The following is a 14554-nucleotide window of genomic DNA, read 5'->3' as shown; positions in this document are numbered from 1 at the left end:
AGGCAGCGTTTCTAGTCATATTTTTTATTAAGGTTTAAAGAACTTAAAATAATTTATGCATTTTTATTTCAATAAACAAAATGTTTCAGTTTTATTCAACAGTAACACTGATTCCGGTGGGTCCCTGGTGTTGAACAGTGTGTAGACCGAGCAAAAATGAAGGTTTAGGTTGTGCAATCTAGTCAATCAAACACTTGTGTCGATAGTTTTGAATAAGCGACCTCTAGCGGCGAAACGGACACACTGCACTTATCAGTCAACTGGACATTGTGCAACAGCATAACTCTGCATGATTTTTTTTATTTGAATTAAAACCAGTTTGCAGTCATTTCAGAAAGATGCAAAATACAGTAGAATACTATAGTCAACTGTAGTAAAATTCCTAAATACTACAGTATTTTTTAACCTTACCACAACCTGTTTGGCAGAAACAAACATCTTTCAATGCAAAACCAGCAGAACATGAAATTCACTGTCTACTTGATTAGTTCAGAGCTGGTTACAGTGGAGATGATCTCAGAACAGATTTAATACACCCTGTAATCTAAATAGAGAGTTCCATGATAATGTTTACAAGTGTATGTATAAGAGCCGCTCTTAAGCTGTGTTGTACAGGTAAACAAATTGTCATCATAATCCCAATCGCTGTCCCACACCTGCAGCTTCAGGGTGTCACCGACTCCACAATATGAAAAGATGAACTCTCTCGACCACCGGGGGTAATTTGTATCTTCGCGATATCCTGTCGAACCCCCAAATAAACCATTGCACCAGACCATCACATATGCATCGGCCTTGTTTCCCGCAGGATCAACATCGTAGAGGCTGTCGGCTTTTATGTTTGTAATTTCTACACCAGCACTGGTTAACTCCAGATGTAGAGCCAACATCAGCATGGCAAGAAATGCCAATCGAAAATTGTTCAAGAACGCCATTGCTGTCAAAAAAATATTTACAGATGTCCATTATTGCTTGGTGAAAATCAATTATTTAAAGGCATTTAGATACAGACACAATGTCAAATGAAACACATCAATGCAAACACTTTTCTGCAAGAAATTTAAGACGTCTTACATCTGTTGTACGTGATGGGGATAAATGATCTTGCGGATTAAAAGTCTCTCAAACAAAGAAGGTCCAGGTGTCAAAGAGTAAACTTTATTTGCTCGAGCCAAACAAAGTGAGACGTTCCAAGTCATCTGAAAACACAGTGCTTTGCATCAACAGTTATACCCAAACGTCAAGAGGTGTTCCTTACTTTGAACCAATCAGGTAACTTGCGGTTATCTTCGTGTTTCTTTTATATAAATCCTCGCCCACCACAATTATTTCATCATCATCATGACCTGTTTCCCCTTCTTCACCCCATTCTCTTGTCTATAACTGTGGCAAAACTGTGGCCTTGCTCTATGTAGATTGTTGTCATAGTAACGGGGCGGAACATGCCCAGATTGGGACCATGTAGGGTTGGGGCCGGAAAAAGTGCCCAGATTTCATAAACACTAACAGACAACAAAAACACAGCAGTCAGGTGCTTTTCTGAATCTCATACAAATGTGTTTAAATCGAAGAGCAATACATTGTGAATAAGGATGAAAAACAAAGTCATGTCATGAAATTCCTCCATAAGCAGTATTCTATAACTATAACTAACAGGAAAAAAAATATGCGTATCATAATATATATGCTAAACATGTGCGCAAAGATATAACGTAGTATGTGCAATTTAATATTGGTGCCCAAAACATTTAAATTGTCATATCACTTAATTCAGCAAGCTAGATAAGTAAACAGCTTTTCACATCTTTATCAGTTATCTTGTACCACGGATGACTTCGGATTTTACACATCTCAATATTTCTCAGGTTCAAAGACCATTTTACTCCACATTCTGGAATGTATATACAGCTGATTCTTCCATTGTGGCACAAACTTTAGCTTGAGCAGCAGTTAGCAGATCCACGGTTCTGCAGCTGTTTAAATGAAATCCTTGAAGTTCTTCCATGATGCTCTCCATCCTGATCCTCGTGGCATTCATAAACGAAATCAATTCATATCTGGTGATTTCCACTTCATGCAATGATGATGCTACTCCCAGAGCAGGGCTGAATATATTCGGTTGAGAGCTTTTCAGCCAATGTCCATACACAACGATGTATGAACGATTCTCTTCTTGGCCTTCTCCACAGCACACATGATGGATGTGGTTGAAGTCGAGGCACACAGCCCAGTTAAGTTTTGTGGCAGTGATAAGTATATCTGATATCCAGTCAGCCATTGATCGTCTTCCACCACACCTGTGCGTTTTGTACTGTAGCACATCTAGATTAGCACAGCCTTTATCTTTGCGAGTTAGATATAGATACAGGCAGCGGTATTTCTCCAGTCGTCACAGACCGCAAACATCCCAAGCAGCACTGCCGTGTGATGAAATTAGTGTCTTTCTCCCTGTAAATCGTAGAACATTGCGGGGGGCATTTTGGAAATGCATTTGTAAAAAGGTTTTTTCTCTACATAAAACATAAATACTAGATAAGACTGAAAAGCATGGTTAAATTCATTCCCTTTTATACATTAATGAATTAAAAACATTACATAACTCATTCTGACATGAAGCAATAATAAATCTCTTCATAAATCATTCACTCATTTGTTTACATTACTTAATACTAATCTAGTGGTTTTATTTGTGTTAGTACATTGATAAACGTTAAAAAATACAACAGTTAATATTTTAAATGGATTAAAATATTTATTTAATCCGTAGTAATGGACCATTAAGACGAATAACTGTTGTAGGAGTGGTACACATTATTAGTTCATGTAAGTTTATATTTAGAAATTGAACCTAGTTGTAAAGTGATATCAAAGTTGGTCAGCTGTATGTTGGCCTGTCACAAAATAAATCATCATGCACAGGTTAATGTCATCATTCTCATAGGGCGTCAATTTGGGTAGGGACGTGTTATTCAGGGAACAATAAATGGTCCCTACTAATAACTTCAACCAAACAATTCATCTTTACGTAAGGGATAATCCAGAGCTAACCGTGCGTTAAGAGGTTTTAATGCACAACGTGGAGGCCTAGAACCACCGGACGCGAAGCAGTTGCCTCTGTGAAGTCCATTAAATTCCTTTAATGTTGATATGGAATGCATTATTGTGTCAAGTCAGGTGACAGAAGCAGTCCAGTCGTGTTGTGGAGAGTCACAGGTGATTAGGCTTTTTAAAACATGATTATGTTATTTGTTGTACATTATATTAAAGATATAACAAGGTTGGACTGTTATAGAGGTCTAGTAAGCACTCAGTCATACATAGTTTTAAAGATGTAGGCATAAATATGTATGTATATAAAAAGTAGTTTTATCCAGACTGTAGATGTAGTTCAACATACTGAAGAGAGTCTAATTGTATATTCTGGTGTATTTCTAAGGAAACTGATCTTGCTGTAGACAGCAATAGACAGTATAGCAATGAGAGTGACAACAATGAAGAACCGTCTAGAAAACCCTTTCAAATAAAACATTTTTTTAATTCTTATTATATTATGATATTGTTTAAATAAGTCAAGTAAACGGAGCTAAACATTAGTGACAATGTGGCTCTGCACACCACTTTTATGTCCCCACCAATGTCAAAATCCCGGTCTATGGTGCAACACTACATTGAACACTTTCAACAAAGCAGACTCTGTGTTATGGAAAGCACTGAATCCAGATTTACGCTCTAATCAATTAGCTGTATTTAAAAACGGAATCTTTGTGACAGCGTGACTTTCTAAACGTTTTGAGAGACAAGACAACTTGGAAACAGTGCAAAAGTTATTAAAGCAGTTTTCATCCAAACCTTGCTTCTCAAGCAAAGGCTGAACAACTGCCTGCTTAAAGCAAATGAACCAAACCAGTGCCCAAAGAGGAGTTCATCAACACTTGGACACTTGGGCCGATCACATGGGAAAGATGCTTTTGTCATATCTGGTTGAACAACTTTGAGTGACGAGGTGTTTGCCTTCCTCTTGCTAACAAAAGAAGAACAGATAGCACTCACTTTTACGACGAAAATGTTAGATTTCTCACAAAAACGGCTCCCTAAAAACAAGGACTTCGGATAAATCTATCTGAAATCTATTTGAAAATGAATAAAAAAGACTTGACCTGGTGTCCACTCAACCATTGTGAAGTTGGTTGTCAGTAGAGCCGCCTCAGGAACTGGTCATCGGGCTTCCTCATTCTCTTGAGGTCTGTGCTACTGTGAATATAAAGTTTCATACACAACAGGTCATTGTCTCATGTAGATCCTTAGTTCCACAAAATGTCCTTCATAAGAGTCTCTAAAACAAAACAAAAGTCACTAATAGGAAAGAACAGAAAAGTTTCAAAACATGAAACTTAATGTCTCTAGATCAGAATTGATCAGCTATCCTTCATAAGCCAATAAACATAAAAAAACGGAGTATATTCTTCAATGACCATAGTCCATATATCATATTGTGACCGTTGGGTGATTTCTTTCTATGTTGGCTAAAACATAAATTAAATTCTTATTCATGGTCACAACATGCAGTAATAGTAGTAGTATTTTTGCCAAAATGCAATCTTTATTAAAAAATCCAAAGACTTCAGCCTTCCAACACAGTACTTGAATTCATTCTTTGAAAATAAAATTTTAGAGGATACGTGATATATATATATAAGTTATTTATAATAGTTTCACTTTCTCTCCTGGGGCCCGTTTCAGAAAGCAGGGTAAGTGCAAACTCAGAGTAAGTTAACCCCAGAAAACGGAAGACTCAGTGTTTTTGGTTTCAGAACTCGAGGTATGTCAAACCCGCGACCGCGGGGTAAGTCAAGCCCATTTCAGAAATCGAGGTATCTTAAACTCCGAGTGAGTAACCAGAGTAACACACTCCGTGAACCTAACCAGGTCGGGAGCATGAGCTTCGAAAGGAAGCTGCATTAATTCGCAGAGAGTTACATTTATGTCGGGAGAGAATTGTGAGGCCCCGTTTGGACGTTTTATCTTAACTTTTAAGGCCGCTTTAAGTCGTATATTTAACATTTCCCAAACAGGCATCCTACTAGCAAGAGCATTTTATTTCTTTAAACTTTAAACAAGATGTTCTTGTATTTCATATTCAGCTTCTGCCGAGATCTTTTTATTGCAGAAGGATTGCATCTACATGAGAGAGAGAGAGAGCGCGAGAGAGAGAGAGCGCGCGAGAGAGACAGCGAGGGGGGGGGGAGAGAGAGAGAGAGAGAGCGCGCGAGAGAGACAGCGAGGGGGAGAGAGAGAGAGAGAGAGAGAGAGAGAGCGGGAGCGTTAAATATAATTCCCATTTTCACAGTTTCAACAAAAAAGATATAAAAGTGATTGACATATAAACTTGCGCATTAATGTGCTCATATTCACCGTACGCTTGTAACAGTTCCTTCAATTCGATTGGCGACAAATGAACACGTGCTTTTGTCACGTGCCGTTGCCATGGTGAATCGTGCTATCTTCACTCAATTGATGATGTCTTTTCCTCGCCATGCTGCACGCGCATAACCTACAACAGTGGTTCTCAACTCTGTCCCGCGAGATCCATTTCCCTGCAGAGTTTAGCCCCAACTCTGATAAAACACCTGAAGAGGCGAATCAGTGACTTCAATAACAGACACGTTCAACTTAATGTTGGGCTGCGCAGATTGTTTGGCATATCGCGTTAAAGTACCGCGAGAGCGATTCAAACCGTACCGAGCAATATACACTTGAATTGCTCTCGCGGTACTTAAATCTCATACTCTGATAGATTTGCGCAGCGCCGCATTAAGTTGAACGCGTCTATTTCTAAAGACACAGATTAGCTTGTTCAGGTGTTTTATATCAGAGTTCGGGCTAAACTCGGCAGGAAAATGGATCTCGCGGGACAGAGTTGAGAACCACTGACCTAGAGTGAACTTACTCAGGGTCGATTGAACTAACTCAAGTCAGCTGGTCTGAAACTGAAAACTAGCGATTCTCTGAGTAAATCAACTCAGGGTTCAGATTTTAACTCGATGTTGGTTGAACTTCCTTATTGAAACGGGCCCCAGATCCTGTGCTCCTTCATACATCATCACAGTCACTCCAGGACAGCAGACAACAGCCCTCCTTTCTTGCTCTTAAGTTTTCTCAGCTTGATATGACAAAACCCTACATACATTGACAATCTAAACAGACAAGACACAAATTGAATTCTACATCTACACGCAACTCTTCTCTGCGAGATAAATAAATATGTCTTTCTCTTTCATTCACTCACTCACATTCATACCTTTACTTTGAGACCTGGGACCCTTCTGCAAATGCAGTATATTCATTTGGTTTTTCATTTCGGAGAAGCTTTATACAGACACCAATGCTAACCAGGACTCACCTCCGACAGACTGCACAGATGTTTAAAAAAATGTATAAGCAAAAATATGCTCACCTATTTTGAGCGCTTGATCTTTGCACCCAGCCGGATGGCCCGCCCTAGGATGTTGTCTTATGCCCTCAGCCCACACGGGGATGTCAACTTGGATGGTTAAAATAAAAAAATCTCTCTCAAACAAACAAGGTCCAGGTGTCCAAGAGTTTATTAACTCGAGCCAAACAAAGTGAGACGTTCCGAGTCATCTGAAAACACAGTGCTTTGCATCAACATTTATACCCAAATGTCAAGAGGTGTTCCTTACTTTGTACCAATCCGGTCATTTCTGGTTATCTCTTTTGGCCCGCCCCTTTCATCCGTTTCTATTGGTGGTAAACCAATCTTTGTGTATTTTTTATATAAATCCAAAACACAGCAAAAACACAGCAGTCAGGGTGCTTTTCTGAATCTCATACAAATTTTGAATAATGATCAAAATCAAGACATGTCATGAAATTCCTCCATATAAGATCAAGATCACAATGTTGGTAATTTAGTACATTCATGCAGTCACACACTCCACTGTTTATGTGATTGCCCGACTCTCAATAAAATGGTGAAAATGTGTAATCGGAGGACCACATTAAATCGGAGGATGCTACATTAAAAGTAGTAAAATTGTGATAAAATTGAATGTGTTAATTCATAGAAAATATTACACAAGTACCCATAAGAACTGTTTTTTATTTACGGGTCGATTTGGTAAGTTTTACTGCCAGGTGTAAATTAACACATTAACAAACAAACATGAAGTTAACCTGGGCAGTATTAACACATGAATCCAGTATTAACTTAGGTTAGACCTTCATTAATTCCTGATTATTTCTTTCTTCATTCATCATCAGTTCATGTGGAGGTAAGTAATAATTCAGATATTAGTATTGATTATTCAACGACTTTATATTGAACCTATATTGGAGTATTACGATTATTCATGGACCCTTATTGTAAAGTGTTCCCGTAAAAGTGTTCCTGTAGCTTATAGAGTAGCACTAACAATGTCAAGGTTGATGGACGGATTTCCAAGGAATACGTGAAATGATCAATGCATTATTTTCCACACCAGTACCTGACACAAAGCCTAAATAGCATATGATTGTTTATATTTAGTTCGTTTTACGTTTATGTTGTATACGGGTAAAATTGATCCTTATAGAAAACATGAACCACATTGTTCATTCCCTGTCCTGTGTTAGCTTTAAAATCAGGATTTTATAAGCAAAGATATTTAGGTTTTTATTCTTTATTTTTCCTTTTCATAATCATTTTAGTTTAAGCAATTTTGTTTAGTGATTTTAACTTTCTTACCCAAATATTGCTTCTTAGGTTTAATTTCTTTAGCCTATTATAAATTAAATTGTTTATTTTAAGAAACTTTTTTTAAAATGATGTCAAGATCATGGGACCCAGAGAATGCGTGACTACAAACGAGCACGACTTGATTTGGACAACAGTGTGAACATTTCAGCAGTGTTCATTACATGAAATATGGGAAAGATCATTTATCATGGGTACTTTTAAAAACAACAACCTCCACAGTTATGAGTTAAGCAGATTCATTGCTTCAAGCTCTCTAAAGGAACTTGAAGACGTTTTGATTGACGTCAAAACATTTGAATGGAACTTACTTTAATTTAAATAAAAAACATTTTATTTTATTGCAGCACTGTTAAAAGTTGTATAAGAAGCAACTTTTACCACCTTACCACAACCTGTCGGGCAGAAACAAACATCTTTCAATTGAAACCATGCAGAACGTGAAATGCAAAGGTCGACTTTATTATTGTTATTTATAGATTTAATACAACCTGAATTTGTAATACAGAGTTCCTTTAGATTGGTTACAAATGATATCATGAGTACCACTTAGCAGCTGTCTGGTACATGTGAACATTTTGTCATCATAATTCATATCTTTGTCCCACACCTCCAGCGTCAGGATGTTATGGACTTGACAATTTGGAAAGTTGAACTCTGCGGACCACCAGGGGTTATTGTCACCTTTGCTATGTTCCGTCATACCCCCAAATACACCATTGCACCAGACCTTCACATATGCATCGGCTTTATTTCCCACCGGATCGGCGCCGGAGAGGTTGCTGGCTCTTAAGTGTGTAACTTGTACAGCAGCACTGGTTAACTCCAGATGTAGAGCCAACATCAGCATGGCTAGACATGCCAATCGAACATTGTTCAAGAACGCCATGGCTGTCAAAAAATATATACAGATGTCCATTATTGCTCGGTGATGATAAATTATTTAAAGGCATTTAGATACAGACACACTGTCAAATAAAAAACAACAATGCAAACAACTTTCTGCAAGAAATGAAAGACTTCTTACCTCTGTTGTAAGGCCGACACCAATTTGGACATTTGTTGATCCAGCCTTCTTATATAAAGCCCCAAATATCTATAACAATCTACAGGTGGTGAAGTCTCATGCTTATCTGTGTTGACGTAAAGAGATTTCTGTTCATGTAACTCAACAGCAAGCAACATAAGATCATGGGTTTGATTTCAGATTCACAGACCTTGAAGACAATGTTGCTTTAGAAGTGTCTGCGACCGCACAATTTCTTAATCAAACTGTATGTGATCCTGTCTGTGAAAACACAGCTAAAGTTTTTTTTTGTGATTTGCTGTTTTCTACATAAGATCAACATACACAATGTAAAGAACATTCTGTGAACCTTATTATCATTTATATCAAAAATTGAAATCTTAGTGGAACTAATGCTTTGCCAAACACCTGTGTTTTCCTGTGCGAGTGAGAAATTGAACACACGGTCAACTTTAAAATAGCTTTTCTGGGACATCCAGAACGAGGTCTTTAAGAAACTAACATCCTTGAATAACAGAGAAACAGAGACGAGTCATTTTTATTTAAATGACTTTTATTAAGTTTACAAATAAAGGTAACAAATGCTGTTTTATTGGAGCGCAAAGCACAGTTCTATATGAAGCTTGAACGTCCTATACTTAGTGCAAAACATACAGTTAAACTTGCCAATGATTGCCTACATGTTTACGTTTGGTATTTGTTTTATCTAACTTTTTTCCTTTAACATTTTTGTACAATGTTAAATATCACTCGGAGAAACACTGAATGAAGTCGCTAGATGAAACCTAGAGACGAAACGAGCGGATCGTATATTAGTACAAAACAAAATAACTTAATGACAGGACAGTATTAAGTACACATTCTTCTGTTGTATTTCCTTCCACAGGACGGCGACTAGACGGTAAAACAAAGCGTTTTATTCATTTCCACACTTTTGAGTGCGCGCCCGTGTGCATTTTCTGTATCTTGTATAATGCCAAGATTCTTTTATCTATGATTCATTTATAGACAAAAATGAATCTGAATGTATCAATCGGAGGTTTGTTTGCACATCAGCCGCATTTCTCAAAAGTATGGTGAGGGGTAAAGTTGGCGTTTATAATTTACAAAGTTTAGGGTCATCTCTGTAGTTTTGGTAAACTGGGAACGTGGTGTCACATTGTGAATCTGGTTTAACATTGTACGTTCTGCACTGCAGTTACATTAGCGCCCTCTACAGTACGGGAGGGCGAATAACACTTACGTTTTGGAATGAGGACATGGCACTCACAAGGTAGCTGTCGACAGATTTCATTAAGTCTGAACACTGAGCAGGTGGGACCTCTTTGTCAAAAACCTTTTGGTTTGTTCACAGTTTCAATGAACGAGCGTAACGGTGAATTCAATTCCGGGTTAAAAAACAAGAGAAACAAGTAATGCGTTGTGTACAAAGCAAAAGCCATCTTTAAAACAACTTATTTAAATATAAAGAAAAACGGAGCCATTCGCGGCTGGTGAAAACAGATACTGTACAGCTGATTAGTGATGTTCTTCTGTACCAGACGTTCCACTCAGTACACTAAGCAGTACACAACAAATTATAATCCAAGTCCATTCAGTAGTTAAGGTGATGAGTGTCTCAACTAAGTTCAACTTCACTACATTTTGTACCCATTACGGTCTTAACCTGGCAAACAAGGTTTTAAACATCGGTACATTTGTAAATGATGAATTAGGACTGAAAGCATTTACAAGAGTGATTCGACCGGCACTTGACCAATTGTTGCGTGACTGCTACAAAAGGGATCCCGTAAGAAACTACTACTAAGCCATAAACCACGAGGCCATTGCAGTAGCCTGAAAACTTATCTACACAGCGAGTCTCAAGCAAAGAAACAACTGCAACCGCTCGTCTGAACCAGAACTGTTTTGGCCATGTCGTGTTGGTGAGGGTTGCTATCTTTCTCCATCTTTCTGCATCCTTCACGTCCTGTCACAGCAACGTCCAAACTGAGTTAACTAGTCAAAGTGCTTCTCAACACACGGATGGTGTCTTTGCCAGTTAAGCAAATAGGATACATTTAAAAACATACAACAAACCGTCTCACGTGAACCAACGTTCTTTGCATCGCATCTCAATCTTCCTCACCATCACAAGAGCCGGTCATGATGTTTAAGAGCTCTCTCTCTCTCGAGGGAACATGGTGACACATTTATAGAAGGGTGCGCTGCTGATATGCACACTTAAGCATGCTAAGATCATCTAAACTCGTAGTATAGTAATGGCATTTATGCACTTTCGCAGGCACCCGGCCTTCAAAAAAGAAAAGCCCCACCTGGTTATTTATCCAGATGATCTCAGCAGGTTTCTTGGTATCGGCGTGCATTACATACAACAGCCCAAGCTTCAAAACTCCTTTTTCGCACACTGTCCAATGTCTACAACTGTGCCATCAAATGGTTTCAGTCATAGCCGAGCTAGAACGCCACTCAAACCGATATCTTATTCTGTAATGTACAAACATTCACCCTCTGTGAGGTCCAAACACCGGCATCGTTCAGACTCTCTGCAGGCGTCAAAGCCCAAAGCAAAGAAAAGTAAAAAAGCAAGGCACTATAATCTTCAGGAAAGCTCACCGGACGTGGGCAAAAAAGGGAAAGTTTCTTCAAGTACATTTTTACATTTTACATTCACATTTTTTTCGAATACACAAAAATACAATGGGGGAAAAAAAAGGTTAAAGTGTCTCCAATAAGTTGTGAAATAATGAAATAGCTAGCCTTACATCTCATGAACGCTAATATCCATAACCCTCACAATTTCATGTTTTTTTTTCTACCTTTAGTTTAAACGCATGTTGTCCAACAACATTTATAATAATCACAGTGTTTCAACATCAAAAACTGATGAGTAAATACAGGTCCATACAGAACTCAACCTTCTCATTTGACTGTCGCCAACTATTATAACAGGGCCCCAAAATGCTGGCAGGATCAAACAAAGCTGTTCCTTTAGAGCTTTGTCTGTGAATGGGTCTACATGTCACATCTACTCATCCCAAATAAAGACAACGTGAATGGTGGCCATTTACAGTAAATGGGTGGAGCAAAATGTTGACCTCTAATTCACTGCAAAGGGGGCCATGGGTGTTGACGGACAGGCTCCCCTACCAAAAGGAACAGATCGGTTTATCTTAACTATATTACACAATTACAGCTCGCCTTACGGTGTGGCCCGATGAGAGAGGTGGAAGAGGATATTAAGCATGTGAATGTGCTGCAAAGCATGCTGGGAAGCCGTAGTATTTTGTAGCACAAACCCCGGGGCAGCTTAAAGGCCTCTGAACATCTGAAAAACAGAAATCTCCCTAACATTTGCTACACAAGGCCGGCTCGATGGGCGTAAGGGAAGAAAACCAACCCAACCAAACCAAACGAACAAAAAAATGGAATCGTAACCCTCGTAACCCAATTTAAAAACAAAGTACGATCTTGTACACAGATTTTCGTTTTATCGAATGAAGGACACTTTTTGCGTTTTAAAACAGGTTATTTTTCCCCAACCATTGAAATTATTGCATTTTTCATGGCGTTGCAGCAGAGGGTCGAGGGCAGGGGGAACAACAGGTGTACGCAGCTTGTATGTCTCCTGTCTGTTTGCTGACGATGAGCGAGTGTGAGGAGATAAAAGGCGAGACCTCTTGAATACCAGTCGATTCAAATCACTCCGGAATCAAATGTGTGGGCCTGGATGGTGAACAATGACTTTGCTACACATTTTGAAAGATGTGAAACCATCACAATCGTCAAGACTGTCTTTGGCCACATCACATTGCATTCGTTTAGTTTCCGTCCCCTCCTGTGTCTGGTTGGGCGTTATCTGTAAATGTACAAGAAGATTCCGCAGGTGCATCTTGGCATCTTCCGTCTCCTCATCTGCATGGTCTTCCTCAATCCCTCAACTGTCCAAACCTCTCAACGCTTCCAGACAAATTTGCAACGCAATAACACACACATTCCAAATTCCAAAACTTCCCCCTGCCTCTTTCTCTGACTGTCCCCTCCACCAAAATCTTTGGGCCTGGCACGGCAAGGCCCTGCACTATGTGCTCTTCAGGTTGGGTCCGCCGGGGTGGCTGACTGACTTTTGCAAAGTGCTCATGTGGAAGGTCTGTATTGGGTTGGGAACCGGTGGAAACTGGCCCAGGGGTTGCGAGGCGGCAAGTAGGCCACTCTGGGCGTGCGGGGCGGAGCTGACCCACTGGGCGCTGTAAGGTGCGGATGGGTAGACGTACTGCGGCGTTGGGCACAGGGAGCCTTTCCGGGTTCCTAGAGAGGTAGCAGGAGTGTTGGGTATGGGTGGGTGAGCGCTCAGATTCGAAGCGCTACTTGGGCACAGCTGTCCCGGAGCGGAGTACTTACGGCCCATGTTGGCAGGAGGGACCATCTGAGGAGAGATGATGAAAAGACATGTAAAAACGCTGGCTGTTTTAGCATCACCAGTGCTCTGTAAATCTCCAAAATTTTCAAATTCAGGTTCTTACATCGTAATTGTTGCCCTGAGGGGCCGACTGCTGTTGATGTTTGTTGACTTTCTTGCCCTGGGACAGGTTCATAGCATCCCTGGCCCAGTTGTCCACCAGCTTGTGCAGTTCGTCTGTGAACATCCCCTTGCAGCTCTGGGACTGAGAGACGGACGGCTGGTTTTGATTGGGACCAGTTCCTGCCGTCCCTACGCAGGTGGTGCTGCTCGTCCCTAAGCAGAGAAAAATGACAATGTAAAGAAGTAATTTGAACCGATGTCCCACAAACCCACAGCTGATGGCCACAGACTATACATGTATATTTTCATATACATAAGGTATGTAGGAAACAGAAGTCATGGCAGTGAGGCCCTATGGAGCACCTGGGCGTCCGCTGTGATGCCAAAGTGACAGTTTTATCACTATGAATCCAGCCTGCAAAACAGGGCACCATGAAAGTGTTACAACAGCATCTCAGGCACTTCACCTTTTTAAACGGCCTGCGTTTTATGATCATGCTTGCCATGGTTGTCATTATGATGATGTCAACACAGCGTTTAAAGGAGCGAGATGGTGATCAAATGAAACGAGGTCACCAAATGCTCCAGTATTAGCTTGAAATGAACTGCAATGTCTCCTACACGAAGAGGTTATTCTGTTCTTTATTCATTTGAAATGTATATGTACAGTTTTAGGATTTAATCATTGAGTTATAAAGTTATGTTTCAAGTTTTAGAATTAGTATTTGGGAGAGGAGGTATGAGTAGATACATTTAGACTACACTGTTTACTGAGCACTTAAAGGGACAGTTCACCTAAAAATAAAGACGTCACCACTTACTCATCCTCATGTGACCTCATACGTTCTTAATTTCAAGAGGTTTAGTCAAAAGACTCAACTTCTCTCATCCAAAAAAGGAATCCATTGTAAAAGCAGTTTGCGAGGAAGACAAAGCTGGTGTCACTATTCACTTTCATTGAGATAAGAGCAGGCGGAACAATGTGCTATAAATAACTGTGTTTCACAAAAGAAAGAGATAAAGGTGAGGAAATGACAGAACTTTCTTGTTTAGGTGAACTGTTCCGGAGCGAGATGAAGCAGACGGGCTGAAGAGATGGGTTAAAATACCTCAGCTCCTTCGTAAGACACATCACCGTCATAACAAGAGATGACGGTCCTTAAACAGACCAAACGAATCATGCACTGCTCTAAGCTGTCGCTTTTAGTGCGCACGTTTCTCCAAAAAAAAAAGGCATTAGAAGTGTAAGTTA

The 14554-nt window shown here is 39.7% G+C and overlaps 2 protein-coding genes across 13 annotated transcripts in view; both read right to left on the bottom strand.

Annotated features, from left to right (window-relative positions):
- Positions 1–280: 280 nt before the first annotated feature.
- LOC130421398 (perforin-1-like) lies at positions 281–6613 on the bottom strand. The gene is made up of 3 exons (XM_056749242.1): positions 6455–6613; positions 1075–4251; positions 281–937 (listed from the first exon to the last, which is right to left on the bottom strand). Exon 3 carries the CDS (start codon positions 933–935, stop codon positions 528–530), a length of 408 nt encoding a protein of 135 aa, XP_056605220.1. The 5' UTR covers positions 936–937; positions 1075–4251; positions 6455–6613; the 3' UTR covers positions 281–527.
- Positions 6614–9312: 2699 nt separating this feature from the next.
- wnk1b (WNK lysine deficient protein kinase 1b) overlaps positions 9313–14554 on the bottom strand; it is a 63339-nt gene continuing 58097 nt past the window's right edge. For 10 of the 12 annotated variants that reach the window (XM_056748532.1, XM_056748535.1, XM_056748531.1 and 7 more), the window contains 2 exons: positions 13304–13515; positions 9313–13206 (listed from right to left, as the gene is read on the bottom strand). In XM_056748532.1, the coding sequence (XP_056604510.1) occupies positions 12862–13206; positions 13304–13515 (557 nt within the window). In that variant the 3' untranslated portion in view covers positions 9313–12861. Of the gene's footprint in view, positions 13207–13303; positions 13516–13665; positions 13718–14554 lie in introns of all 12 variants that reach the window. The other 2 variants (XM_056748539.1, XM_056748540.1) reach the window with 1 other exon arrangement.

The sequence above is a fragment of the Triplophysa dalaica genome, chromosome 5 (genome assembly GCF_015846415.1).
Source record: "Triplophysa dalaica isolate WHDGS20190420 chromosome 5, ASM1584641v1, whole genome shotgun sequence".
NCBI lineage: Eukaryota > Metazoa > Chordata > Actinopteri > Cypriniformes > Nemacheilidae > Triplophysa > Triplophysa dalaica.
Note: the sequence above shows the minus strand (reverse complement) of the source record. Positions and strands in the feature narration are given on the sequence as shown.

Excerpts from the sequence above, each read along its gene's own strand:
- LOC130421398 (XM_056749242.1), bottom strand. The coding sequence starts at position 935 with ATGGCGTTCTTGAACAATTTTCGATTGGCATTTCTTGCCATGCTGATG.